General features: G+C 51.1%; 1 protein-coding gene across 3 annotated transcripts in view; it reads left to right on the forward strand.

Moving 5' to 3' along the window:
* Positions 1-25,558, forward strand: part of LOC119114225 (galactosylceramide sulfotransferase) — a 31,302-nt gene extending 5,744 nt beyond the window's left edge. Inside the window, exons 1-5 of one of the 3 annotated variants that reach the window (XM_037238423.1) lie at positions 2,082-2,314; positions 7,586-7,707; positions 14,342-14,567; positions 23,343-23,620; positions 24,186-25,558. In XM_037238423.1, the coding sequence (XP_037094318.1) occupies positions 2,285-2,314; positions 7,586-7,707; positions 14,342-14,567; positions 23,343-23,620; positions 24,186-24,831 (1,302 nt within the window). In that variant the 5' untranslated portion in view covers positions 2,082-2,284 and the 3' untranslated portion in view covers positions 24,832-25,558. Of the gene's footprint in view, positions 1-2,081; positions 2,315-7,585; positions 7,708-14,341; positions 14,568-23,342; positions 23,621-24,185 lie in introns of those variants that run through there. The other 2 variants (XM_037238424.1, XM_037238425.1) reach the window with 2 other exon arrangements.
* Positions 25,559-27,761: the final 2,203 nt, after the last annotated feature.

Raw genomic sequence — 27,761 nt, forward strand, 5'->3', positions numbered from 1 at the left:
CATTGATAAATCGCTACTCTTTCGCGACTGCACACGATGTGGGCTGACGTGTGACGGACAGGGGCTCCGGCGGTGGTCAGCACTGTCATGCGGGAGGGGGGAGGGGGGGGGGGCGGTCTTCCCCGCTGACCTTCGTCAGCTTCGCTCCGAGCCATTTGAGCTGGCGTTATGAGAGGTTGTGACCTCTCCCCAAAATCTGCGCGAATTGTAGTCGGTTTAAGCTCCATACATTGTCCCGAGGAATATGAACGAATGTTTTTTGGGAGATGCAGGATAAATGACGGTGTGTTGGGCCGCCTATGACAGCGGCTGCCCCATTACTGCACCAAACCGATGACTGTAGTGAGATATAGCTGGTGGTATTTCATCAAGACTTATCACAATATGTGATGCCCGGCGCATGAGAACTAGCGTAGACGGATTTAGGCTTTGTAATGAGCGGGCAGTTTGGGAGTTAGCTGCCAACCTTTGCTACGCTGAAATACGTGGGAAAATAATGTAGCCATTCTTGTATCGGTTGTGAATTTGGGCCAATTATAATGCATGCAGCAACAGGCTGAATAATAAAAGTAGCACAATTGTGTGTTCATGAGTGACGATTGCAAATCCGGTCCACCTGGTGAGAAATGTGCTTATCTTTTGACAGATATTTGGTTACATCGACAATGGCAATGCCGAGGCGTGTATAGTCTAATGTAAGCACCGGCATTAGTCATATATAAACAATGCTGGTGACGGAAATACGAGTGGGAGACAAGCATATAGCCATGAACTTTATGCGGCTATTGCAGCCTGTCTAGACTACAATCGATTGATGTTATAAACATGATTATGCCTATAGCAACCACAAACTTCGACGAGGGTGAAGTTACCTGTCACACTTTATGACATACAAGCAACAGCAATCAGTAATAATCAATTTCATCCTCAAATGAGGTGACAGAAATCCCATTTTGAGTCTAGCATTCTAAACGAGTCAAATCATTCCAAAGAAGCGAGCTCTTTGGCATAATAAACGAGAGGATAGGATTTCGACAAAGCGCAGTGTAGAAACGTACCACTGCAGCATTGTCCTTCCTGCGTTACGAGTATACGCGGTGTAGGAACGTACCAATGCAGCGTTGTTCGCCCTGCATCATGAACATGCGCTTCCAGTGACACTCAGCCTGCTGTTCAAGGATGGGCAAGCCTGTGTCGAGGCTTCTGGATAAATTTGGCAGTGCCCATCCATGACAGACGGAAACGAATGTTTTCTTTTTAAGATGATAGCCTTTATGCTCTAACGGAAATGTAAGAAAATCGCCCAAAATTACCGCGCCCCAGTGGACATTGAGGTATGTTTTTCCATTTCTCAAGCGACGGTTATTACGCTCTTCCCTTTGGTACAAATCAACATCAATTCTGTTCTGACCAATGGCGGGCTTGGCTTCAAGGAAGTTAGCGTCTCACTTTCCGGGACGTTTTAACACAATGGAACATGTGACATTTGTTTCTCTTCCGAAGCCAGCCATCTGATGAGCGAGACAGTGTTTATGGGCTTTTGTTCGCAAATATGTGGTGGACCTCTTTTGACAACGCTTTGTCTATATTGGGGCTTATCAACGCATCCAACAGCTAACGTCATGCAGCATCAAAATATCTCCGCCGATTTCGGTGCGCGGGGAGGATGAAAACTTCCAGCCGGGTAGGCAGCCACTCCTAGACGGGTAGTCACTCTTAGCCCCGGGTAGTCAGCCCGAGTCCGCACCATGCGGTGAACGCGGTCGCCTAAACACCACGCCCCGGGCACCCTCCGCTGCAGCAGCGGGAGCCAAGCTCCGTCAAGCAGGGAGCCCTGTCTCGGGACTCACGGACAGCGTCTACCAAGCGTAGTGAGATAGGCTGCCGCCGGCTCCCCTTCTTTCTCCTCCTCCTCCTCCTCCTCCTCCTCCTTTCCTCCTCCTCCACGGCCGCCGCCGGCTCCTCCTCCACTGCCACCGCCAGCCCCCTCTCCTCCACGGCGGCCGCCGGCTCCTCCCCGCCGCCGCCGCCGCCTCCGCCGCTGTCAGTACGCCGCAGGCTGCCTGAGACTACAGCAGGAATCGCGCGCCACCAGTGGGAGCCGAGCACGGGAGCTGTGCACGGCGTGGCCGGCCCAGCGTGCTACACGAGGTGGTGAACTGAGCTCCACCAGGAGTGGTGCTCTGAGGAGTGCGCTGGGTAGCGGTGCGGGTGGTGCGCGTGAGTGAAGTGAAAGAAAGGTCGGAGGGGAGTGGCGTCGTCAAAGTTGGAGCAGAGGAGCGTCATGCGCTGGTTCAGATCCTGCTCTGCTGAGGTGAATCTTGATTATCGGAGGCGTGTATGGCTCTCTGTATGTCTGGTGCTGCATGGTGAACCTTGTGCTGCTCTGCTTGTTATACCCGCTGATCTCATCTGGGGAAAGAGCCATGCTCATTTCCCTATCGCGGGGAAGGGCTGTGGACGCGGTACGGTAATCTCAGCAGTGCTCAAATTGCATTCCATTTTTCAGTTCATTTGCCATGCTTTGATCAAGGTCAAAAATGTAATTGTCGATTCGTCTAGACCTGGTGTTCGTATGTACCATTTACAGACATGACGGCCATTAATTTACTCCTAATCAATGCTGTGCAAGGTACGATGACATGATCAAACAGTGACGCATTGTAGAGCATGTTTAACTAACAGCAAAAAAATATTGTGCTGTGTGGAGCTGTCGTTTCCACTTAAACTATATCCATAGTTATAAGCGAGCTTATGACATCATATCTGATAATTGATGCAATATCCTCCAATGTGGAACATTCCTTTTAACACGCGCCTGGCTGGCCGTTTGAATACTACGCTCTCGGCTGGGGTTAATTTGACACCCTGAGATTCCCAAACTAGGAAAGCAAGTTATCCCAAATGCACGGGTTTCGTAGTTGTGTATGTGATTTCTTTTTTGCCAAAGTTTTAGGTTCCCAGATAATGACCTTAAGTGAAATAGGGCCAAACAAGGTCAAGCTCCGGATTGATGCTAAAAATGTCCTCAGATCTCATCATGTCAAAGCCTGGAGCCTATATACCTGTTGTAGGCAACATGTCATTTCAAAACAAAATACTGACTTAATAATTTTAGATCAGTGACCTAAGGTGAATTTAAAAACGCCAATGAAACATGCCTGTTGTGGATTGTCCTGAATACATTTGAAATGAAATGAAAAAATGACAAAAATGAAAACACCACAAACTACCCCACAAAACCCTGCTCTTGAGTAAAAACGCAGGTCAGTTCTGACCTCGCAGTGTACCTGACCCTAAGTCAATGACATTGGTGATAATGATAAGCTAGGATATTTAATTGCATCGAAACTATCTGAGATATGTATGTCTTCATCTAACACCCCGTTGTTGCACCCCGTTGAACGATTCCCTAGAAATGCCCTCCGTTGACTACCATGGCCTGACTTTGACCTGCCGTAGGTCAGTAACCTTACGATGTACACTGAAAGTTTTTACATAACAAAGACTATTTGATTTTCTACAGCTATGCAAAGTTTGCTACGGCAGCACCGTGCAAAACTGAAAACAAATTTCAACAGACCGGACCGTATTTCAATAGATCATTCCAGCTGTAGGGAAGTTTATGCTTGGTATTGGCCTGTACTCCCTAACGATTGCAGCGTGAGAATGCTTAGAGCACATGTCGAAACGTTGGTGTTTCGCTGCATGAGCAAATTGAACCATAAGGTGCTGCTAAGCATAGTAGCGTTAATCGCGATAATTTTTAGCAGGTGACAGAAACATACCACAAGCTATGCTATATCAGCGCTAACGTCACGCGTCAGTGGTGGCACAATGCTTTTCCAATGCCCCTCAGATCAGTGTTTTTCACATATTTTTCGGTCAAGAGTTACTTCACATAATAGATGGTATAAAATACCAAATAGCTAGGTTTATTACTAGTCGTAAAAGTCGTGGCTCGTGCCATTTGAGGCAGATGGCCTCGATTGCGCGGTAATGTGTTAAGTTCAGCGCACGGCTGTGGGCTGCTGTTGGTTGTGTCATGTCGCGAGAAGCTGACTGGTTGGAAAAACGCAGCTAATCGTCGGTTTTTAAGGGTAATAGCGTTGGAAACCCTGCCGATTAAGAATTGTTGTTTGCGGATAACTGAGCTGTACCTTCAGAGGTTGAAGGAGAACGTTGGAGTGGCACACGTTAAACATTAATCTGGGACTTCTTGCTGCTGGAAGGGGCAGCGGCTTTAAGGTAATAAGCGGAGCATCGCTGGTGTAGGTCTCTCCACTGCCCATTGCATAGTCAGACTTATCGCACTGATCGGTAGACATGTGTGAGATCAAACCCTTAAATTGTCATCATATTGCAAATAAAACTAAATAAAGATCTTGAAGGTGTTCAAAAATGTCGTGTGCATCTAGTGATACCAATATTGCATGGGTTTTGCTCTAAGCGACTTGAATCATGTTGAGAAGTGCGAGTCCTGAACTGATAATTGTCGTGGGAAAGAAGTGAAGGTCACCAGCGCTTCCAGCTAATGCTTCTATGACGTCATAAAACCAACAGTGATATTGATTCAGGTGCTTTTAGGACCATGTTATCGGTGAATGTGGGACGGCAGGGATGCGGTTTTGCAAAAAAGGGGTGAGGGAGGGAAGGGTAAGGAGTACATCAATAAAAACGGCTGAGGCTGCCTCCGAAATACACTCAGAACAGCTTTCTTCACAGATTTGCTGCACTTTCTTTTCACAGTTAGGAGCGGTGGTTTAGTTTTTCAAAGTTGGTTTTCTTAGGGGCTGAACCCCCAAGTTTGGGAGAAATGAGAATGTATGGATACAAATAATACATAAAAATAGCAAACTGCATCCCTGGTTAGGAGGTACAATTCCGCCCTCTCCAACTAAAAAGAGAACTACGCGCATTTAGCCAGTTATATCATCATTTCTTTACCCGACTATTCCAATACTGTAGTCTCAACTATAATTTAATGTTTGACGGCCAGCAAATGGCACTTAAGTGCAATAAACTCCCGAAAGAGAAATTTTTGATGGTTACACCGCATTGCTTTCTTGTCTTGTTTTTGTGCTTTGTCGCCTTTTTAAAATTTGATCCGAACCCTTTGAATGGATGGATTTCCGGGGTCAGAGCTCACGCTAAGCAGTGCTTGTTGTGTGAGCCCTGACCCCTACCATCCGATCGCACAATTCCATATCAACGCCAGAATTTGGTGGCGAAAGCTTAACGTGCCACAATGCTCGGCACGGTCCGTCCTGCCCTCTGACGTCAACTGACCTTTAGCGCGACCGCTGCCACCTACCGCAGGCCATGCCTGTCAAGGGCAAATAGCGAGCGCCCTAAAGCGACTCGAACCCACCCCGCCACGGGTGGGTGGATCGGAAGGCAGGCGCTCTAATCAATTGAGCCACCGGGACGGACCGAGGCATTTAGAGATATATTGCAACAGTTTCTGAAATACTTGACTCCAGATGACAATCTAGACGGTTCTGAATTTGGTCGGTGAAAGAAAAGGCACGTTTTTACCCCTGGTCATTTTGGAAAACCTTGGGGGGGGGGGGCAAGTTAACCGGCCACCAGAAGGCGTGCTCAGTGTGAAATCAGTGCCCTTTTAAGAAGTGTGTTTCAGCAGAAAGGTTCGCTTAGCTGTTGTGAAAAATGAGCTACGTGACGAGGAGTGTGGTTCTGTTTTCCGCGCTAAATTCAATCTATTTTCCTTGCACACGGGATATTTCGGTGCTGTATCTCCCGTAATTTGAGAGAAACAGGGCTATTTCGGCGGTTTTTGCAACACTACCACATTTTCTTTTCGTCTCAACGCTGGTTTGCAAATTGCAAGTGCCGCCAGAAAACAGCAGGGTTCGGCTAGCAGATTCAAGACATTGCAGAAGAAGAAAGGCGAAATTCCCAAAGAGCTTTAAAAAATGCATTACGATGGCGCCTTTCCCAGATAGTTAATGGATCAGCAATACCTTTCATGTGATTTAAGTCGCATGTTATTAAAGCGAATTAACATAACCTCTTTGCAATAATTATATACGCTCTATGTAAGTGGCTGTATTTCTCAAAAAGCGTTCAGTCACGGACTGTACTCATAGGATGGCAAAGTTCAAATATGAAACGGACACCAGATGCTAGCAAGTGTTGACAGCGTTTTTCTCCTAGCACACACGTGATGAAGCGGCACACATTTGGCATATTGCACTCGAACCAATTACAACAAATCACGAAGCGTAAAATGAACGAGATTTGTGCAGATGAAGACTACAATAGTCCTCAGGATAATATATTTTCTATTTAGTAGTGGTTTCAGTTTGCGTATGTGAATTGATCCACATATGCTGTGATGACAGTTATCTTTGGGTTTTCAAAATTATCATCCAAGGGTTCCTCATTACGCCGAATCTCATAGTTTTGGAGCGCATAACACAAGAAGCTAACAGTCAAAGTTTCTCTTTTTTGTTGATCATTGGAAAGAAGTAGTACTACAATAGTTGTGTAGATTGAACATAGGACGCCTAACAAGCCGTATAGGTTGAAAACCGTATATATTAAATGCTATGTATACCATGTATATGCGGTATAGATCGAGACCTATCTGTCCGACATTTCTGAAACGTCTTATCCATAAACGCACCTACATGTAACTTTCCCAAAATAAGCACCCAACCAATCCCGTTGCCGATTGGGTACGCCTAGTCCGTGGAGTCCTCTGCAGCACCCGGCTGGTGACGGCAGCGGGCCCAGTCCGCGCGGTCAGCCTCGCCGGGTGACGGGGTCAGAGCTGGGGCCGGGCGGCGCCAGAGAGGACTGCAGTCTTCCTCCCGCCCCGAGAACCGGCGCCAGGAGAGCCCGCGCAGAAGCGCCTGCACGCCGCGTGATGCATCAGATCACTGGGCGAACCAAATAACGTGAAGAGCGCCTTCTCCGGCACGTCAAAGCGATCACGGACCGCTCTTGCCTGTCGGATGACCGAGCACCTCCTGTAACCGCAACTCACTCGGATCAATCATTCTGGTGTGGTCAGGTGTGTCATCGGCTTCGGTCTGGTTTGGTCAGGTGTGTCATCGGCTTCGGTCTGGTGCGGTCAGGTCTATCATCGGCGTCGCTCCAGTCTGGTGCGGTCAGGTCTGTCATCGGCGCCACTTCGGTCTGGTGCGGTCAGGTCTGTCATCGGCTTCGGTCTGGTGCAGTCAGGTCTATCATCGGCGCCACTTCGGTCTGGTGCGGTCAGGTCTGTCATTGGCTTCGGTCTGGTGCAGTCAGGTCCGTCATCGGCGCCACTTCGGTCTGGTGCGGTCAGGTCTGTCATCGGCGCCACTTCGGCCCAGTGCGGCCAAGTCTGTCATTAGCGTCGCTTCGGTCTGGTGCGGCCAGCTGGCTGTCGTCGCCAGCTGGCTCCGTGCCCGGCAGGTCGGCGTTGGTGGGCACGGAGCCATCCGTGTCCCGGGCTGGAGCCGAGCCGGGACAGGCTGTGATCCCCGGTGCGGGGTCCACGTTGTCCGCAGCGTCCGGCCCCCGTTGAGGGTGTTGATCACTCGCGGGCTGACGCCCTGCACGTGGGTCGTTGCAGGGACGCCTGGCTGCGGTGCTGATGAGACGTGCCCTGACAGTGGGTCTGCTGGTCGCCGGCCTGCTGGTTCTGCTGATGCTGCTGCTGCTCGCCAGCGACCAGCGGACCAGCCACGCCTACAGGTGGGCAGGGGCACGGCCAGGCGCCAGCACAGGGAGGACACTTGTTGATTGAGCAGTGGTGTGCCCAGGGAGGGGACTAGGGAGAACATATGCACACGTGCTGGACGTTTTCGCTTGCTGGTTAGAGACCGGTGTTACCGCGAGAAGCGACAAAGCTCACAAGTCTTTCAATTACCGTGTCCTAAAGGCTGACAGCATGCAATGTTTAATTCAGAAATTTTCCGAAAAAGCTGGCATTGGGTTTTATTTGGACATCATTTTGAGCATGCCTTTGTAGATGATCTCTGTATATGCCGCAAGGTCTCCGTATATGCCGCTGTATAAACGATTATCATGAGCCTGTTGCTGGCGGGGGTAACGATGCTGCTGTTGCGGCCGTTGCGGCGGCAGGCCGTTGCGGCAAGGCAGCTGAGGCGGACATCTGTCACTTAAACAATACCGAGATGGCGTCTGTTTTGGGAAAAGTCGGCTGGTTGTTGCAACATCTGTCATATCTCGATTCACACCGAAGGTTCTGGTGGATGGAAATGATGGAATGAAATTATCCGAGTGAAAGATTGCCGGGAGTAGGAAAGGAACAAAGTTAAACTTTTGCTCCGTTAGCATAGGCACGATTACAATTTGTTCAATGGACTAATACTAGTGAAGACAACTAAGGCTTTGGCTGTGGACACAGTTCACATATTCGGAAGTAAATTTCGACGATTATCCGTCACTCAAGAAGAATCACGATGCGTGTGTAGAAAATGGCGTGCGGAAAGTAAAACACAATATTTTCATTTATTTTTATTATCGTTAGGCTGCGTGCTAAGAGCTTCTCACCTTTCTTTTCTGTTCGGCCTTTCTCTCCTTAGCTCGTTTCGACACACCACTGTCTCCACATTTCCTCCCCATCATTACCACTAACGGTGACCTATCATCGCCTCCATCATGTCCCCATCATCGACCCGATCATCGACTCCATCACTGACCCCATCGATGACCCCCACCACTGATCCCATCATGCCCTCACCATGGCCCCGATCATCGACCCCATCACTGACCCCATCGCTGACCCCATCACTGATCCCATCATGCCCTCACCATGGCCCCGACCAGCGTCACACTCCCTTCAGCACATTGACGCGTGGTGCTAACCGCGCTTGTCACACCGCACACCGCACACCGCACTTGTCAGCTGGCCGAGCCACGCCGGCGGACCACCACAGCTGGCGCGTGTCCAGACAGAAGGCGACGCGCGGCTGCCGTGTAGGTTCTGCCGCAACACCTCAGCGGCGGGGAATATGACGCAGCACCCCAAAGCATTACGAAGCTACCGCCCCAAAGCGGCTGTGGCCGGGAGGCAGGGGAGGGGGAGGGGCGTGTCACAACCCCAGCGCGAGGGCGCTACCACCGGCTGTCGGCCTGGCTGACGGAACCCCCTTGATCCGATTCCAGGCGAGCTCTCCGCTAACACCAATCATAGGCATGGCAGGGGGGAGGGGGGGGGGGGGGAGGAGGAGAGCCGACTCGCCCAAGGTACGGCGGAAGCTATTTTGCCGATTATGAAAACCAAGTGGCGTTGAAGTGCCCTCGGTGAGATATACGTTTTCAAGAAGAAATTCTCGATGATATTCAATAATTATTTTAATTATTGTTAACAAATGTTGTAGCGGATGGAAAAGAGCCAAAAATGCAAACTGTTGTAAAAAAAAAATCACAAAGTCAAGTTTGGCCGGACAAAGCTGGTGCGTTTAGCGACCCATTTCTACGCAAGCAATGCAGATCGATGTATTTACAGAGTGCAGATTGCGGCAACATTTGAATACTGCTGATTCAAGGGCGTATAAAGGTAATGGAAACCAACCTGTTTTATCACTCTAGGGCTTGCTGTATGGATAGTCTCTGGTGCTCATTTCGAAATTATTGATAACGGAAACCGCATTATGCATCTTCCGTGAACTTCTAAAGGTTGGAATAGACCACTGACCTAATGGCCACCATGGCCTTTAAGAGGTCAAGCAAGGTCACTGACCTTAAATGAGCATGTGACCTTCTGCTTAAAACAGCTATCTAGGTTCTAGGGGCCCTAAGGATACCAGCCTGGGTATTAACTTTTTAACCTCATTTGACCCGAAGGTCATACCAGGAACCTCAAACTTCCCATCTATTCTGCTTCCGCTTGCATAAAGTATGCACAGATTGGACGCCAGCAATGCATTTGCGTGCCTGTGATTTTCTGTATTACTTGAGATGTCCCACACAGTTCACGCAGAAAGTCGCGAAATAGATGTGGTTAAACATGCCACCCCAGAGAGTCCATTCACACCTCGAATAAAGATATGGTAAGATTTGGAGTAGCCTGTGCGATCACCAAAGCGTTTGCCAAAGGGCCAGTATGTAGATATGAGGTTGAAGCGCCGACAGCTCATCACATGTGTAGGACAATAAGCAAGTACTTTATTCTGGCACCACTTTTTGGGAAGATGGGAGGACTCTCTGTCTGTATGTGAAGCATTTACAGCACACGAGCAGATTGATTAAAACGCGGCGCCATCTAAATAATTTTATGGTGCCTCTCCTAGCGTGCTAGTTAGCTACAGCTGCAAGGTGCCATACTATTGTCAATAGGGACGCAACATTTGCTTTTGACTATACAGATGTAAGTTGTTGCAGCTGGGCGATGCACGATTACAAATAAAAATATCTTTGGCACATTTTCCAGCATGAGTGAATGGGAAAATCAGAGAGCAACTGGCATTTTAGCAACGAGATTAAAAAAATGCAGTTAATTAATTCACATGAACGAAAGAGCACGCGCCGTCGGCACTCCTCAGTGGAAAGTCGCATGCGTGCATGATAATTTTGAAAAAGCCGATAATCTGATGATGAAGCAAATTTTCCGTAAAAATGCAAAACGCTGTCATGTGGAAGCGGATTGCCATGAACTCATTTGATAAATATTTCGAGTAAGTCAGACTGAACCGGACAATATTGAAAAGCCTGTGGAAAGAGTAATGGCGGGCGGATTGGATTTAGATTAGGTGGACTGGACTGGAACAGATCCCAAGAATTTGATAAGTGAAGTGCTCCATTGTCTTCTCTGAGTCACGGCACATTGTACATGCTTGAATTTTTACTAATTCCAAACAACATCTTTGGTTTGTCGAAGCATGTCAAGTTCCGTCCACTTTTAAACATGTTGGAATTGTCCGGAAGACGTGTATTCTTCAGACAATGGTAATCCGATTGAGTCCATGTTGTGGTTTCACAATGTTGCTGACAAAAATGGTACAAAGTCAGGTCTGCTTCTTTTTGCATCTCACCGTGTTTATTCGTAAAATAGCATGCAAACATTTATATTCCACCTGACTGTTTCCCACCGCATCCAGACCTCCATGAACGAAATAAATATTTTACTTGTCTGACCACTCCTACTGGCCAAAGTTTAAGGAATATTCTAATGCCAGCCATCAATGTAAATCGTTCACTTAACTGCGACTTCACCAGATCGACACAAAATCGTTTCCAACGATCTGTCTCAATGTCCACGGTGCGCAATCAAACAGAAAGCCCTTAAAGTTCTTCCATACCCCAGCCTCGCTCATATCCGGGGCTAATCGGGTCCTTCCCCTCGTCAGGGCCCGTTACAGCTACCATCTGTCACCTGTGGCCTAGCTCCTGCCTAGCGTTTGTACGATTTCGCGAGTGGTTGCTAGACAGCGTGCAACAGTGTCGCTACTTTTGCGCGTCTTCCGTCACTCCTTGCCAGCCATACGTCATGCTTGATAAGAGTGTTTACGTATGTGCATGCGTATGTACGTCGCAAGGCAAGGCGACGACGCCAATGCCACAATGATATGCATTCCACAAGCATTGTTAACCAGGCCGTCATCCAAGCGTCACCAACACATTTCGCCGCCATTTTCCTAAGCTTCTCTATGCAGCAGTAGTAGTTGGATGCTTCGGATGCCAACAAAAATGCCAGCAAGCGAACACCTGTACCACAAAAGATTCAATCTGTTAATGGGCTTCACGACTGCTATGACGTTTATCCTACATCGCCGCACTGCCATCAAAAAGAGTTTCATAATGATAGCTCTGCGGAATTTCTAGCCTCGAACGAGCCGTTTTACCTAAGTGGTAGAGATAAGTTGTCAACCTCTAGTGACGTTAGCTGGAAGAAGTTGCTGTACATCTAGCTGTGCATGGAATAATGTGACAGCTTTGCTTGAAGCCTGTGGGAGGCTTAATTTATTTTTGCCCGAACTGGCCATCGTAACTGACGAAGGTTACAGCTGACAAAGTCGCAATACATTTAACTGTGATAAAAAGCTTAGTTCACTGTTCGGTTCAGTACATACTCGGTCTCCGCTGGTTTAAGTTAACACTGAAATTTGACTTGCTTATCTTAGTCCTTATATGTTTATATAAGTTAACACGCGTTCTGGTGGCCGGTTGAATTCCCTCCTTTCAGGTGGGGATCAGTTGGACCCCCTCCTGAGATCTGAAAACCAAGAGAGCTAGAAACCTGAGACTTCACAGGGTAGTTTGACGTAAATGTGAACACACTTGTTTCTAAATTTCAGGTCCTTTGGTCGTGACCTTAAGGTCCAAATCGGCCAAACCAGGTCAAATTATAGATTGATGTCCCAAAGTACCACCGACCTCCTCATACAGCCGTTTTTAACCTAGATACCTGTTTTAAGCAAGCGGTCGTTGGTTTAAAGTTAAGTTCAGTGACCTTGTTTACCTTTTGAAAGTCAAGGTGACCAAAAAATTACGAGATTGCTAATATTTTGTAAGTTCAATAAGCATGAGGGCATATGAGAGGCGGTATACTCATAACACGAAATGTTGACTTTGGTCACTTTAAGGAAATGTACTACTCTGACTTAATGAAGTTTATGAGCTATGTATAGTGCGGTCCCTGTTATCAATAACTTCGAAATGACAATAGAAACTACCCCATAAAACAAGTTCTGGAGTAAAAAAGAACAGGCCAGCTTTGACCTTGGTGTGACCTTGATACCTGACCCCAGGTCAATGTAACTTGTAATTCTAAATTCAATTGTGTTGCCTACAAAAATACCTGAGAGATGTATGGCTTTGTCCAACCCTCCGTTGTCGCATCAGAACGAACAATTCCTCGGAAATGGCCTTCGCTGACAGCCATGGCCTGAATTTGACCTGGTATAATTCCGTGACCTTACAACGTACATCCAATATTCAGCGCGAAAATGTTGTCCATTTAATTGCCCACAACTAGGCAAATGTTGGCACGGCCACGCCGCGACATTCAAAAGTCATTCTGAAACATGGATATATGCGACATTATAAATTACATCCAATTTTTTGATTCCACACGATCCGCTATTCAGTTGTCTACAGCTATGCAAAATGTGGCGCCGCTACGCCGTGCCGTTCATCTTCGCAAAATTCTGCCTTTGACCTGAAATTTTACGATCGGATGACGGGGTCAAGGTTCCCCGCAATACGTGCTGCCTAAAGTTGCACTAGTCCCAGAAATCTCTCCACTCATTAAGCCGGGATAAAATGACAAAATGCTGAAAACGTCCATAATTACTGAAATGGGAGCGTTGTAATTCATGTGGCATACGTTGTGCATTGATCACTGAATTCGTAAGTACAATTACCTCCTCCATTGTTCAGTCTTGTCCCAGAAAGATGCACGTCGCGTCACTACATTTGTCGAAGGCGGCCTATGCTTCATATCTGCTAACTTGCGCGCCAGATTGCAGCCAGCCACAGCCTTTTCTCGTTCTCGATGCGTTTCTTCCCGGCGCGAGTCGATCGTTCAGCGACGGCTGGATCCGCTGGTGATCCTGTCAAGTCGGCCATTCGCCGCAGCCGCGACCCGTGACAACCATTCCTGCAAGTATCCACGGCCGCTGCGGCGAAACACCGGATGACGCCCCGCAGGCCACCGACTGGTGGGGCTTGTAAACAGCCCTAGCCGCTAGTCGAACGAGAGAACGAAAGCAGACAGGTGTACAGTTAGCCGCGCTGCGTGTCGCATGGGTGCTCATGAGGCCGCTGCGTCGGCGCCGCTCGACGTCTGGTAGCCGCCGGGTGTGTTCCCATCCCGCTGTCACACCAGCACGGCTACGGTCATCCTTCGTATGGGACCTGCCATCCCTTTACCGATTACCCGGTCACTGACGCCGCTGCTTATCGTGCCCTGGTCCGGACCATATCGGTCGTGAGAGGACCGCAAGTAAAAGATGAGGCTGTGACGCTGCGTTCAAGCTCACGGGCACTGAGCTCACGAACTTCGCTTCGCGGCCGAGCTAACTCAGAGCCCGCGACACGCCTGTGACTCACATCTGCACGACACCAGTCAGCGACGGGCAGTGTAGGTGACGACGGGCAGTGTGGGTGACGACGGGCAGTGTGGGTGACGACGGGCAGTGTGGGTGACGAAGGGCAGTGTGGGTGACGGCGGGCAATGTGGGTGACAACGGTTTCCACGCCAGAAAAGTATGCTATTCTGCAGCCAAAACTCTTAACGTTATGTCAGCGGTGCTTGGCTTTGCCATGGCCCGCCACCGGGACCGCCTAATGGGTGTGACACCACCACCCTGCCGCTTCAGCCACGTGAGCTCTCTCCCCCACGCCCTGTCTGCCCCGGCAGGGCTCTCCTGCCCCCGCCCCCACAGCAACTCCTGTCGATGGCTGGGGACGACGGACCGAAAATGGCTGGGGACGACAGCGACAACTGCGTGCCGCGGGACTCTATCTTCTTTCTGAAGACGCACAAATGCGCCAGCTCCACTGTGCAGAACATCCTGATGCGCTACGGCGAAAAGCACTCGCTCAACTTCGTCCTGGGAAGCACGGGCAACTACGTCGGATCACCGGTGAGGCTCGCACTGCATCGTGTCGGCGCGCATCGCACTGCATCATGTCGGCAGGCGTCGCACTGCATCGTGTCGGCAGGCATCGCACTGCATCATGTCGGCAGGCGTCGCACTGCATCGTGTCGGCATGCATCGCACTGCGTCATGTCGGCAGACATCGCACTGCATCATGTCGGCAGGCATCGCATGGTACTGGTCTACTTTGCATGTTTGGCCGCGGGACAATGCGTGGGTGGTTGACTTGCATGTACATCTTTAAAATGTCGCGTGCTGCCCTCGAGTTGTTTCATTTTTTTCAGCTACGTTTTTTTTAAAATGTGTGCGCAGCCATGGGTAGCTGTAAAATGGGATGTAATACGTTTCGCACGTGTGTAAAATGATGCGGACAGTCAAACTTTAAAAGGCTTGTTTCCAACAAAGGCAAGTCAGCAGCAACCGTGCTTTCAAAGATATTTTTTCCTGAAACATGAATACCTTCAACACAAAAACACGCCCTTGTGAGACTTCACCCACTCACACCATGACAGTAACTGGAGACGTGCCTCTTTGGGTAAACAAGTGAAAGCCATACCTGAGCCATGATGCCCGCTTCGGACTGCAGGCTACCAGACGGTGAACAAGGAAACACCGCGCTTGCTTTGGTGCGTGGGTTTGTGTGTTTTAGCCCAATTTGTTTCAGTAACGTCCCAGCGTTTCTTTGGAATATTCGCCACAATATGGCACGATTCTTCGTGAGCTCAACAAACAGGTGCACCTTGCAGCGCCGTCAATGTAACACATAATATGAAGTATATTCACATGATTGCTTTCAAAAGATCCCGTATCGGAATTGCTGCACAACTGTTGGCGGCCATTGTTTTCGCTTTTACGATTTTAAGGACTATCCAAAAAATTCGTTTTGCAATCTGCTGGACGCGAAACCATTGCATGAACACTTAAAAGAGAGGGAAAATAGCATCATGAATTAAAGGCGCAGCGTACCAGAGTGTCGCGACAGTCACGTGTCAAGCATCATTCTCAGGCTGCACACTGCGCCGCTTGCGTAGCAGCCGCCACTCTCCGCCAACTGCCGAGCAAAAACAAACCGGTTTTATATCGTGCCATGCGGTAGTCCGGCCGGCCGGCGGGCTGTAATGAATACTGACTCGCCAGCGCCCAAGTGAAGCCTGGGGATGCGTACGGTGAGCGCGAGCCGGGCGGCGGCAGTGCACAGCCAGCTCTGCTGGCAGACGGACGGCGGGCGGGTCAGCCAGACCTGGGTGCAGTCAGCGCCTGGCGCAGCAGACGTGGGGACAGTCAGCACTTGGCACAGGAGACGTGGGAACAGTCAGCACCTGCTGTAGCAGACGTGGGCGCAGCCAGCGCATGGTGCAGGTGACGTGGATGCACTCAGCGCTTGGCACAGGAGACGTGGGCGCAGCCAGCGCATGGTGCAGGTGACGTGGATGCACTCAGCGCTTGGCACAGGAGACGTGGGTGCACTCAGCACCTGGTGCAGCAGACGTGGGTGCAGTCGGCGTCTGGTGCAACAAATGTGGGTGCAGTCGCGCTGGGACTAGCACTGGGCAGCGCTGAGAAGCGAGGAGGCCGGTGGGACCCTACGACGTGTCCTTGGAAGCTGCTTGTAAGCGGCTCTGATAACCGCCCGGCGGTACTGCTGGTCGGTAGTGCTTACCTGCATAGAAGTACGTAGTCAGCGCCAGGCAGGTGTCATGGAGACCGACAACTTGCTGTTGCGGAGGACCGATTCAGGTTCAGAATCGGACGGGCATGTCGGCTATGAATCCATTTCTAGTCCAGATAACACCAATGGATCTCCTGCCAATGAAGGCGGCAAGCAGCGTGCCGCAAACAACTCAGGCATGACGTCGGCTCAGAAGAAGCTGTTGGCCAGCCTGCTGATCGTGAGGATGTTGAACGGCTCGCTGATTGCTGTCATGATCCCATTCTTCCCCGTAGAGGCCGCTTCGAGAGGCGTGTCGCAGACGGTCATCAGTTCCCTCTTCAGCGTTTTCGCTGTGGCAAAGATGATCATGAGCCCGTTCATTGGTCGGTTGGCGCCCGTTGTCGGCATCACTCGACTCTACAACTTCGGCATAGCAGCTGCGGGTGTCTCTACCGTCGTCTTTGGCACGCTCAACTACATCGCGGACACATCTACCTTCATGGCGGCCTGTTTCTTAGTGAGGTTGCTGGAGGCGGCTGGTTCAGCAGCCATTGCCGTATGCGGTTACACTATCGCTGGCAGCCAGTTCCCCGGTAAAGTGAACAGGGTCGTGGCGCTGCTGGGCTCTGCTCTAACGATCGGGCTGGCGTTGACGCCGGCGATCTGGGGCGGCCTGTTCGCGCTCGGTGGCTTCGGCACCCCCTTCTATACGCTCGGCGTCATCATGCTACTGATGGCGGCCGTCAACCAGCACGTGATGCCGACGGTGCAGAAGATCACCAGTGGACCGCAGACGAGCTTCTTCAAGAATTTCCGGGTGTTTATTGGATCCACCGGAAACTGGATCTGCATGGCGACCGTACTGATATTTTCTGCAGACGTGAGCACCGTTAGTTCGGCCATCGCTCCATACGCCAATGATGTGCTCGGCGTCTCGCCGTCGACGGTAGGTTTGTTCTACTTAGCTAGCACCACGATGTACGCCATCATTAACTTTCTCTGGGGATGGCTGGCTGAGCAAATGTGGAACCGTTACAAGATGATGTCACCATGCCTCCTTGTTGCGAGCTTTGGAATTTTGTTGGTGGCTCCTTCTCCGTTATTGGGCTTAGAGCCGGCTTGGTGGATAACAGGTCTGGGTATGACCATTGAAGAAATGTTTATTGGTGGTGCCATAACCCCATGTTTTAAGCTCATGCTTGACTGTAGCGTCCAGAACGGGCTCGAATTCGGCTTGGGTACACAATCCTTTGTTGCCGGAGTGTACCAAATGGTGTTTTCCATGGGCATAGCAATTGGACCGATTTCCGGAGGCATTATGGTGGATGCCTACGGTTTTCCTTGGATGATAACCGTGCTGGCTTTTGTGACGGCATCTGTTGGGCTGTTGATTGGCATCAAAGCGATTTCCACAATGCTGGATCAGAGACGTGACAGGACAACGAGCTATTAATGCTCAGCAGCAACGGGGGCTTCATCTTTGTCGCATCATGTGAAGTTTCGTGAGTCGAAACGCGGTCAGCATTGAAAATTTGTGTGCTGCAAGCTACCTAAGCACAAGCATTCAAAAACCAGCGCAAACTCCGGACTGCCATGGTTATGAAGCACCCGTTTGGCGTGAGTGCACCCAGCTCCGGTGATGAACTTCACCGCACAGATCAGCTTCCCGATTGGTCAAATGAGACACACCTGTGTAGTCCGAGGTCCGCCAATGGCTCGTGCGCACCAGGGTCTCCAGGATCCTGCTACGGGCGCTGAAAACGCCGCGCGAGTGCGGATCGGACAAAGTGCGGCTATCTCACCAAATCCGCAGACGGGCGAGAGGACGACGGCCGGACGGACGTGGGTCGTCGAGCGGAGCGGTGATGTTACCAGGGTTGACGGTAGGTCATCAGGAAGCGTCAGTGCGGGCACCGTGTGTGCGGCGCTGAGCGCTCTTCTGCACTGATTATATCGTGCAATGGCTTGCAACGGGATCACACAACTGCCTGCAAGTAAGAGGCTAGGCAACATGGAGGCAGATATGTTATTTACACCGAACCCCAGATTGGTCTCGGAATCTGACAGCTATCCGAGTACGAGTCAATCTAACATGCAGAAGACACAGATGCGCCATCTGACGGCAACCACGGAGTCAGTATTAATCAACATGTGGCAAGGGACGATCGTATGACAGCTGCTCAGAAGAAATTGCTGGCCTGCCTGGTGATGGTGAGGATCCTGAACGGCTCACTGGAGTCTTCATGATCTTGTTCTTCCCTGTAGAAGACGTGTCGAGAGGCATGTCTCAAAGTCTCAAAGTCTCAGTCATCAGCTCCCTGTTCACCGTCTTCGCGCTGGCGAAAGCGACCCTGAGCGGCTGGCGCCATTGCTGGAAATCAACTGGCTCTACAACTTTGACGTCGCAGCTTCCGGTCTTGCCACCATCGTCTTTGGCACGCTCAACAACATCGCGGACACATCTACCTTTGTGGCGGCCTGCTTCTTGGTGAGGCTGTTGGAGGTGGTGGGTTCGGCAGCCATTACCATCTGTAGCTTTACCGTCGTCGACAGCCTATTCTGCGACAAGGTGAACAGGATCGTGGCGCTCCTGAACTCAGCTCTGACCATCGGCTTAGCCTTGACGCCGGCCATTTGGGGTGGCTTGTTCGCCCTCGGTGCCTTCGGCATCCCCTTCTACAGGCTTGACGTCATCATGCTGCTGATGGCTGCCATCAACCAGCGCCTGATGCCGACCATCGAGCAGACCAACAGTGGATCTCAGACACATTTGCTGGGGTCTCTGCGGCTGCTGGCCGGATCGGCGGGCAACTGGGTGTGTATGATGATCGTGTTTGTGTATGCTGGAAATGTGAGCACAGTGGATTCAACCCTCGTTCCTTACGCCAATGATGTGCTCGGTGTTTCCTCGTCACAGGTTGGTCTCTTCTACATCGTCAGCACTACGCTATATGCCGGTATGAACTTTTTCTGGGGATCGCTGGCTGAGCTTGTGCAAAATCGTTACAAGGTGATGTCGCCATGCCTCCTTGTCGCCAGCCTAGCAATCTTGTTAGTGGCTCCTTCTTCGTCATTTGGCTTGGACCCTGGCTGGTGGGCTACAGGTCTAGGGATGACGATCGAGCCCATATTTATTGGAGGCCAAATTAGTTTGCCATTGGGAATAGCAGTTGGTCGCCTTTCGGGGGCATTGTTGTGGATACGTACGGATTTCCTTGGATGATTATCGCGCTCGCTTTGGCCACAACCCTTGTTAGGGTTTTCGTTGGTGTTAAGGCCGTTTTAGTAAGTTTAAGGCACATGCCAGCATCCAGATGCAGAACATGGATCAGCTGAGAGACAGGAATAATTGGAATGGAGTCCGTGCCATGTGTTGCGCTTTTTGGCCCAGTCGTTAGCTCGGTCCGTGTCGAGGTAGTCTTGTGTTTGAAACATGATGATCAGTTTCTTGATGTGTTCCAACTGTAAGCAATACATTTACCTCACCTACCAGAAGTGATTGCTGTGCAGGTGGCGGGTGACGAGTGACGGTGTGAGAGCGTGCACGGTTAGGGGTTAACTCGACACAGATGATATCGTCACAAGTTGGGACAGCGGCGTCTTACGTTTATCCTGTGGCTCAAGTAACACAGCATGGTAGTGCACCATAACGGCTAGTGGATAACAAATAGCGCCAGCAAACCATGGCTATGGTAAATCACCCGTGCGTCATGCCTCGACTCAGCATCACCCCGACACTCTGCCGTTTGTGCCGTGGATCAAATGGACGCGCGACGCAGTGCCAGGTCGTCGTGTTTGTCAGCCGAAGTTATCGCATGCCCTACAGCTCATAGGTCATCAAAGGTGTGCGTAGGGGATCACTTCATTTTCACGGACCTCACACATTCCTCTCAGTACACTGGAGTGAGTATGGTCAGGGCAAGGCGTAACCGCGCAACTACTGTTTTGGCCGCACAAGCACACACTTCACAAGGGTTCTTCTTTGCAGCCGCTGATCGCGGCTCTTAGCTTTAGCCAGTGCTTCTCTGAAAACGTCGCTTAATCGGCATCCCCCAGTATACTGAAGATGGGCTATTCTCAGAGTAAGATAACCCGACTCATAACGCTCCGCATAAGGCAGAAGTTTGAAACTGCGGCAGCTAAGTCCGTTGACCTTGTCAGCTGACATTTTACTTGCAGTTGCTCCACGGCTGCTTGCATCTCCGGAATGGAGGACCACACTTCAGCTGACCTGGCATTGCTTTGATCCAGGCTCACGGCACCGCCCTGAATGTGATTACCCACTGTCTCCTGCCTCTTGGAGACTCATACCACCATCTCCTACCACCTGATCCTAGTTGCCTGCACGCGTTTCGAAGGGGTGGCACAAGCCGTGTAGATCCACGCGAATGCCTACGTCTGCCAAAATGAGCCGATCGACAACGCCAGCGAAATATTCATTCTGGAGCCCGGCGCTCTTGCGGTCAGCAGAATAGCTTCAGATGCCGACCCGCTCCACCAGCGAGCAGATGTGAAGCGTCGTCTGCCTCGCCAGAGTGCCATACCAGAGGACTGCAGAATGTCGTCCGCCTCGCCGGACAGCGATGCCAGAGAACTGCGGATGTCGTCCGCCTCGCCAGACAACCATGCCAGAGAACTGCGGAATGTCGCCCGCCTCGCCAGACAGCCATGCCAGAGAACTGCGGAATGTCGCCCGCCTCGCCAGACAGCCATACCAGAGAGGAGCTCTGCGGAAGATCCCGGTTAATCTGTCGGAGGGTGCAAACCTGTCGGATACTTGATGAGTTTGTGAACATGACCCTCTACATGCTGAGAGGTAGTGTTCTGACTAGCTGATGATGATGCTGTCAAACTGTCATGCTGTGACTTATCTGGAGTGGTCAGCCCCACCAGAGCGTTTACTTAAGTCAATAAATTAAGGAAAGAAAGTTTTACCTCATTCACGGCCGGTACATTTCGGTCTGATATCTTGAAGAGAGATTTTCGATGGATTGGAGGCACCGAAACCATTTAGTTTGAGAAGAAGGCGATGGTTAAAAGACAATTAGAGGTAGACTTGGTTTTTAGAATCTTCTGAACTGCCTTGTAATGACAGAAAGGATAGAGATTGCACATAATTTGGGGGTTGAGAGCTTAACCGGACCTCAAAATAAATACTTCAGTTGTATTTTTCTATAGTACAGACGCTTCGTGCTGCGTCCGTTAGGTGCGTACCATGTACAAAAATGTGTGAACATTGCAGCTAAAATACACATCAAAAGGGCTTATGCACAGCCCGTCATCGACGCAGACGAAGGGCTCATTCAGATAAACACGGTGCTTTGAACGCTGCGAACATTCGAAGCACCATATTGAAGGCTGCATGTCAAGGCTACGGAGGCCAGCCGCGTCGAGCGTCGCGACGCCCGAAAACCTCGTAAAGTAATCTCTGCCCGGCATTGGCAATCCCGCTCTGAGAACACCCGGCCCTACAGACGACACCTCGCTGTGGTTATGCGTGCTATGTAGTTTATGATGCACGATGCCTGCATGATGTGCGGCACAGCGGCACACACAGAGCCTGCTTTATGCTTATCAGCTTTATCGGCGATGCCATGTTTGTGACGCGCCAGATCGTAGATCCCGATCTGTGGGTAACACTTGCGTCGTGACGCGGCTCTGACCCTCGGTTGTGACACGGGTCTGAGCCGGGCTCTGACACGGGTCCGAGCCCCAGCTGTGACACGGGTCTGAGCCCCGGTTGTGACACGGATCTGTGCCCGAGCTGTGACACGGGTCTGATACCCGGTTGTAACACGGGTATGAGCCCAGTTGTGACACGGATTTGAGCCCCAGCTATGACAAGGGTCTGAGCCCCGGCTGTGACACGGGTCTGAGCCCCAGCTGTGACACGGGTCTGATACTCGGTTGTAACACGGACCTGAGCCCAGTTGCGACACGGATCTGAGCCCCAGCTGTGACAGGGGTCTGAGCCCCGGTTGTAACACGGACCTGAGCACAGTTGTGACATTGATCTGAGCCCGGTTGTGACACGGATCTGTGCCCCAGCTGTAGCACAGGTCTGCGCCCAGCCGTGACACGGGTCTGAGCCCGGCTGTTACACGGTTCTGAGCCTCGGCTGTAACACGGGTCTGAGTCAAGTCTGTCCGATCTCCGAGCCGCGGCTCAGCCAGCGGTGAGAGCACGTGGTGTTTCGGAGATAGGTGGCACTCATCTGTTTCGGATCTCTATGCCGGTAAAGAGGGCGTGTCGGTCAGGCCCCGCTGGCACGTTTGAGGAAGTGTCGCCCACTTGTTGTCAATATTGGCGGAGTTAAACACCACCCTCCAGTCACATGGGACGCGGTCACGGCGGTATATCATTGTATCGGTGCGAAGTAGCGGTGTGGACCTCGGAACATAAGACTTCTGCCACGGTCTGAGAACACCACACATTGATATATATTTGATAAGCCGAAATAAACGAGCTCAGTACAAGCGCATTTTACAAAATTTCAGCTAACAGCAAATGTATGCAGAAACGAGGATACCCAGTAGTCAAGAACCCAGTACCCAGTAGTCGAGTAGTAAGGTAGTCAGGCTCGGACATGGGGGCAAATCTCAACAAGCGACGTGGTTGACATGAGCAGCCATCATGTGGGATTTTTGCTTCACGACGTGCTCTTGCCCGCGTCTCACCCTAGCAGGAATGGCAAACATCTCAGGGAATCGAACTCCTTGCCTCTGGTTTCCCAGATGTACGACTTAACCACTTCGTTGTCGTTACCCCGAGGAGCCATTATGTTACAGTTCCATCACTGGTGATGTCACTTGCACAAGCTGTATAGCTACTACGAACGTGCTAGCGTCACGGATATCACGGATCACAGGTCAAATGGCCCGTCACCTACGCGACCCAACTGACCCTAGGTCTTGTGACCAATCCAACCTGGGATCTCTGTGACCCATCTGATCCGTGACCCCTGTGACCCATCTGACCCGTGACTCCTGGCTGACTCGTGACACCTGTGACCTATCTGACCTGGGACCACCTTGATCCACCTGGCCATCTAGCCCTGTGACCTTATTGGCCCATGCGACCCAACTGACCCATGACCTCTGTGCCTGCAGACGCCGTTCAACAGGCTATTCATTCCGGATTGGCTTTGGCCCCGCTCTGGCAAGTTTGACGTGTTCGCGCACCACACGCGGCTGCACGTGGCCGAGACGCGCCGCGTGATGCAAGATCACGCTGCGTGGGTCACGATCCTGCGCGATCCCGTGGCACAGTTCGAGTCGGCCTTCGACTACTACCACTTCGCGATTCCGCAACACTGGAATATGACGCTGAGACAATTCATCGCTCTGCCGCTGGAGAGGAAGCAGGCTCTGGCGAGGATCGGCCATGGGTGAGAGGGCACGAGGGCAGTTCGGGATTGGGGTAGGCCCAGCACCGGTTGTTCTTGTTTTCAATGAGCCCTAGCCTGAGCCCAGCATTAGAAAATTGCTCGGGAAATGAATCTGAAGCGGAGGGAGGTAAAAAGAGGTTCCGTTCTTTTTTTCGCTGTTTTGAGCGGCAGGGTCCTGTTTCCTGTCCTGGCAGCACATCGAGGAGGTGGGAACTAGAATAGCACCGGCAGGCCCATGCTGCTGCCATGTTTGGTCCGTGGAGCCTTGGCCCAATCCCAGCTGCGGCACTACTCGTTCCAAAAACAGATGAGACGCAGTTATCATGACAGGAAACGCTGGCCCTGACGTTATGCTTAGTAAAAGGACACCCTCTGTTACAAACGCAATGCAACGTGATCTACGGTAGGAGATAATGCAAGTGGTTAAGTATTATTTCTTTCCTTGTATATTCTTTGTTTGTTTCGTCTACACATTGTGACCGTCATCGCCCCTCTCGACATGCGTGCTGCTCGCCACGTGACCCTGCCACCGCCAACCTTGTTGACCTACGCGCCCCCGCCACAGGCGCTTCGGCGGCAGCCAGATGGCCTTTGACCTCGGATACGACCCAGCCATCGTCAGCGAACCGCGCCTCGTGCAGGCCATGCTCGACGACCTCGACAAGGCCTTCGACCTTGTGATGATAGCCGAGATGATGGACGAGTCGCTGGTGCTGCTGCGTCAGTTGATGTGCTGGTCGACTGATGACGTCATCTACCTCACCAAGAACGCGCGCTTCGACGCGCTGCGAACCCCGATGAGTCGCGCCGACCGGGCGGCGCTGGAGGAGTTCCTGGAGCTGGACATGATTCTGTACCGCCACTTCCGGCAGCGCCTGGCCCAGCAGATCGCCGCCGTGCCAATCGCGACGTTTCTGGCGCGCACGGAGGCGCTCGTGGCGCGCTGCCTGCACTACAAGCAGCGCTGCGTGGCCTCCGAGGCTAAGGGCAGCGAGCTGCAAGGGCAGCAGCACGAGATCACCGACCGGGTCAAGGGCTACCGGCTGATAGACTCTTCCGACTGGATGTGTTCCCGCCTCGGCATGGCGGAGATCGGGTACACGGACCTCCTCCGCGACGGCCAGCGCCAGCGGATGGCCATCTGGCGCCGGGTGTACGGTCTCCTGGGCATGGACGTTGGCGCGCCTCAGCAGCCGGAGGAGAGGACATAGTGGCAGGCGCGGGCGTGTGCGGGGCACGGCTGTGCGCTGGAAGGAAAGGGCGTGGAGAGTCAGATCAGCTGATTGGCGTGACGCTTATTGGGATGTGGGGGTGCCTGCTGTTTAGGTGATGTGGCACATGAGCTGTGATGCTTTTGTTTTTGCTTTGAAGCACTGACGTATGGAGCGGTTTCCTATGTTGCGTTTGGCTTGTTTTACATGGGTGTCAGTTGATAGCTGATGACTTATGAATTGTGGTTTTGTTAGACATGAAGTGCTATTTTGCGATACGTCGCCGAAATCATGGGATATGCATGATCGCATTCTTGCGAAACTGCAGCTTACGGTTATCTTCTCGGAATCTGAAATGAAGTCAGGCAGAGCATCAGGTTACATAAGCGTAGTTTTGTTCCCCGCATGACCTCCAGGGGCCCACTGTCCTGCTTCAAAGGTGTGCGGCAGTTCGGCCGAAGCAGTTATCTTTCGCGCGGACATTACTGATGTCCCTCGTTGACCAACGAAATACGAGGCTAGTCTGGTGTCAGCGTGCAGTTGGACCTGACCTGATTTTGTATTACTTCACCTGTCACCGAGACTGCAGACCCCACGAAACGGGACTGATTCGAGCTCCTTCGTAGTCAATGCCTCATGGATGTCTTGCCAATGCTGGAAGCCTTCGGGGACAGTGCGTGGTTCGTGCTTGGCACCAGCTGCTCATGAAAATACACCCTGTACTGCAGCAGCGTGTCTGGCGTGTAAAGCGTAGAGTTCAACGCTAGGCAAACATTGTCAAACGTCTGGCAGTTTGAGGCTGCACTGTATAAACTTTAAAACTGTTAACGTCAGCCAGTAAGCCCTTAACTCTTAAGCCCAACTCTTACGGGGCAAGTGAAAAAACAGCCGTGGTGCTGAAAATCTTTCTTTAAAAACAGCTTGGTGCGGCCTCAGCCACTCTAAAATTTGCCGCTTCCATCAACAAAGGCAACAGTAGCGCCGCCACTCGGATAAACGTAAGCTGACCGATTCGTTCGGCTTTCGGGTTGCAAATTGAAAAAAGGGCTGCTTATTGGTTTGCACGAACTGCTATTGCTTTTAAAGATCTGACGGTCATTTTGAGTAGCTCATGTATCATCTTGTTCTACTTTTCATCCTACCTTAGCCATCCTACCTTCCTACCTTCCAGGAAATTATCATATTATTTCCATTATTTGTTTTTGTTTTATATCAACGGAGTCGAAACCCGACAAAGCCCATTTGGTACCTAAATGAATCTGCTCTCACCGAGGGCCTGTTCTCGGTGACCCAAATGACTCTGCGTTTACAATAAACTCTGTGCGCCTAAACGCATTGACTCTGGAGACTCTTCATTCGCCGTCAAGAGGCATTCGGGCTGTCCACGCCAGACACACTCCGGCCCAATGCGTCCAATGTTTAGAGGTGCGAGGAGGCGGGTGCACAATGTAGCACCACCGGCAACAGATATGGCTGTAATTGTTATTTCTGCGATTGGCCGTTGTTATCCGTCTGCGGGTTGCAGGGAGAGGAGCGGGCATTGTGCGCTGCTCTCAGTGCTGGCTTATCAGTATGCGAGTTGGGAAAGGGGATGGGACATCCAAAGTCATTGCAAACAAACGTCGATATATACAAGAGTGTGACCACGCCTCTAAATCTGGGGATAAAGCAGGATGGAGGGGTCAAATTGAAATCTGGTGGAAAGCGTGGCCTAAAAATGACATAATGAATGTTGAAACGTAAACAACGTGCATTCGCCGTAAACAATGGGTGGGGAAAAATCCCATTTGGGGCAAATTTGGGAAGATGACCCCAGGCCCCAAGTGGTTTGATCAAAACCAGTATGTCGTCCGACCAGCTAAACACAATTTTGACATTAAATCATGTCATGTGTGTGTGTTTGTGTGTGTGTGTGTGTGTGTGTGTGTGTGTGTGTGTGTGTGTGTGTGTGTGTGTGTGTGTGTGTGTGTGTGTGTGTGTGTGTGTATGTGTGTGTGTGTGTGTGTGTGTGTGTGTGTGTGTGTGTGTGTGTGTGTGTGTGTGTGTGTGTGTGTGTGTGTGTGTGTGTGTATGTGTGTGTGTGCGTGTGTCATGTGTCGTGTCATGTGCGTGTCATGTGTCCAACCTTGCAAGTGGCCGATCCCTGGAAGACCTAACTGATGGCCTGACCCAAACTGCGCGCGCAGCCGACCGCTTGGGTCCAGTCGAGCGGCTGACGGCATTTGTGATTGTTTCCAGATGGACATCGGGCGTATCGGGGGGGGGGGGGGGGGAGATGACGAACCCGTTGTGATCGTTTCCGGGAAAATATGGCGAACTAGCAGCGGAGCGCAGAGCACAGCAAGAAGCTAGCGAACGGACAAACATAGTATTTGACGATGAGACGCGCGGCTTTGTTTGTTTGCTGTTTTTGAAATGTTAGAGCGATTTTGGGACACCTAAGACGAAACGATGTGAGCTGAGTCACACTATACAAAACTGTATTTGGTCTTGGCTGGCATGGACTGCGGCCAGTAGCAGCCGGTGCGGTTAAGGTCAGGTGACGTTAGAGCGCCTTACCTTCACGAGAAGAGTAGTAGTGCCAGGCGTTGCGGCAAGATACGCTTTCGCCACAAATTCTACCGTTGCCTCGGAGTTGGCCGATGGCATGGTGACGTCAGGGCTCACGCGTCAAGCAACACTGCGTAGGCGCGGACCCCAGAAGTATATCGAATTTATCCAAGGTTTGGTTGGAAACCTTAAAACGATGATGACTTTGCTGACTTTAACGAATACTTATCACTCATTCGCCTGATACGCGAACAGAACCGACTGTATGGCAGACTCTTCAGCTCCCTTCGACTCCGGTCAAGCTTCACAACCACACTGTTGAACAAATGGGCCTGTTATCAATGACTCCACCCCTCTGACATACCTGCTGCCATGGCTTG

The sequence above is a fragment of the Pollicipes pollicipes genome, unplaced genomic scaffold (genome assembly GCF_011947565.3).
Source record: "Pollicipes pollicipes isolate AB1234 unplaced genomic scaffold, Ppol_2.1 Scaffold_7262;HRSCAF=8765_pilon_pilon_pilon, whole genome shotgun sequence".
NCBI classification, from domain to species: domain Eukaryota; kingdom Metazoa; phylum Arthropoda; class Thecostraca; order Pollicipedomorpha; family Pollicipedidae; genus Pollicipes; species Pollicipes pollicipes.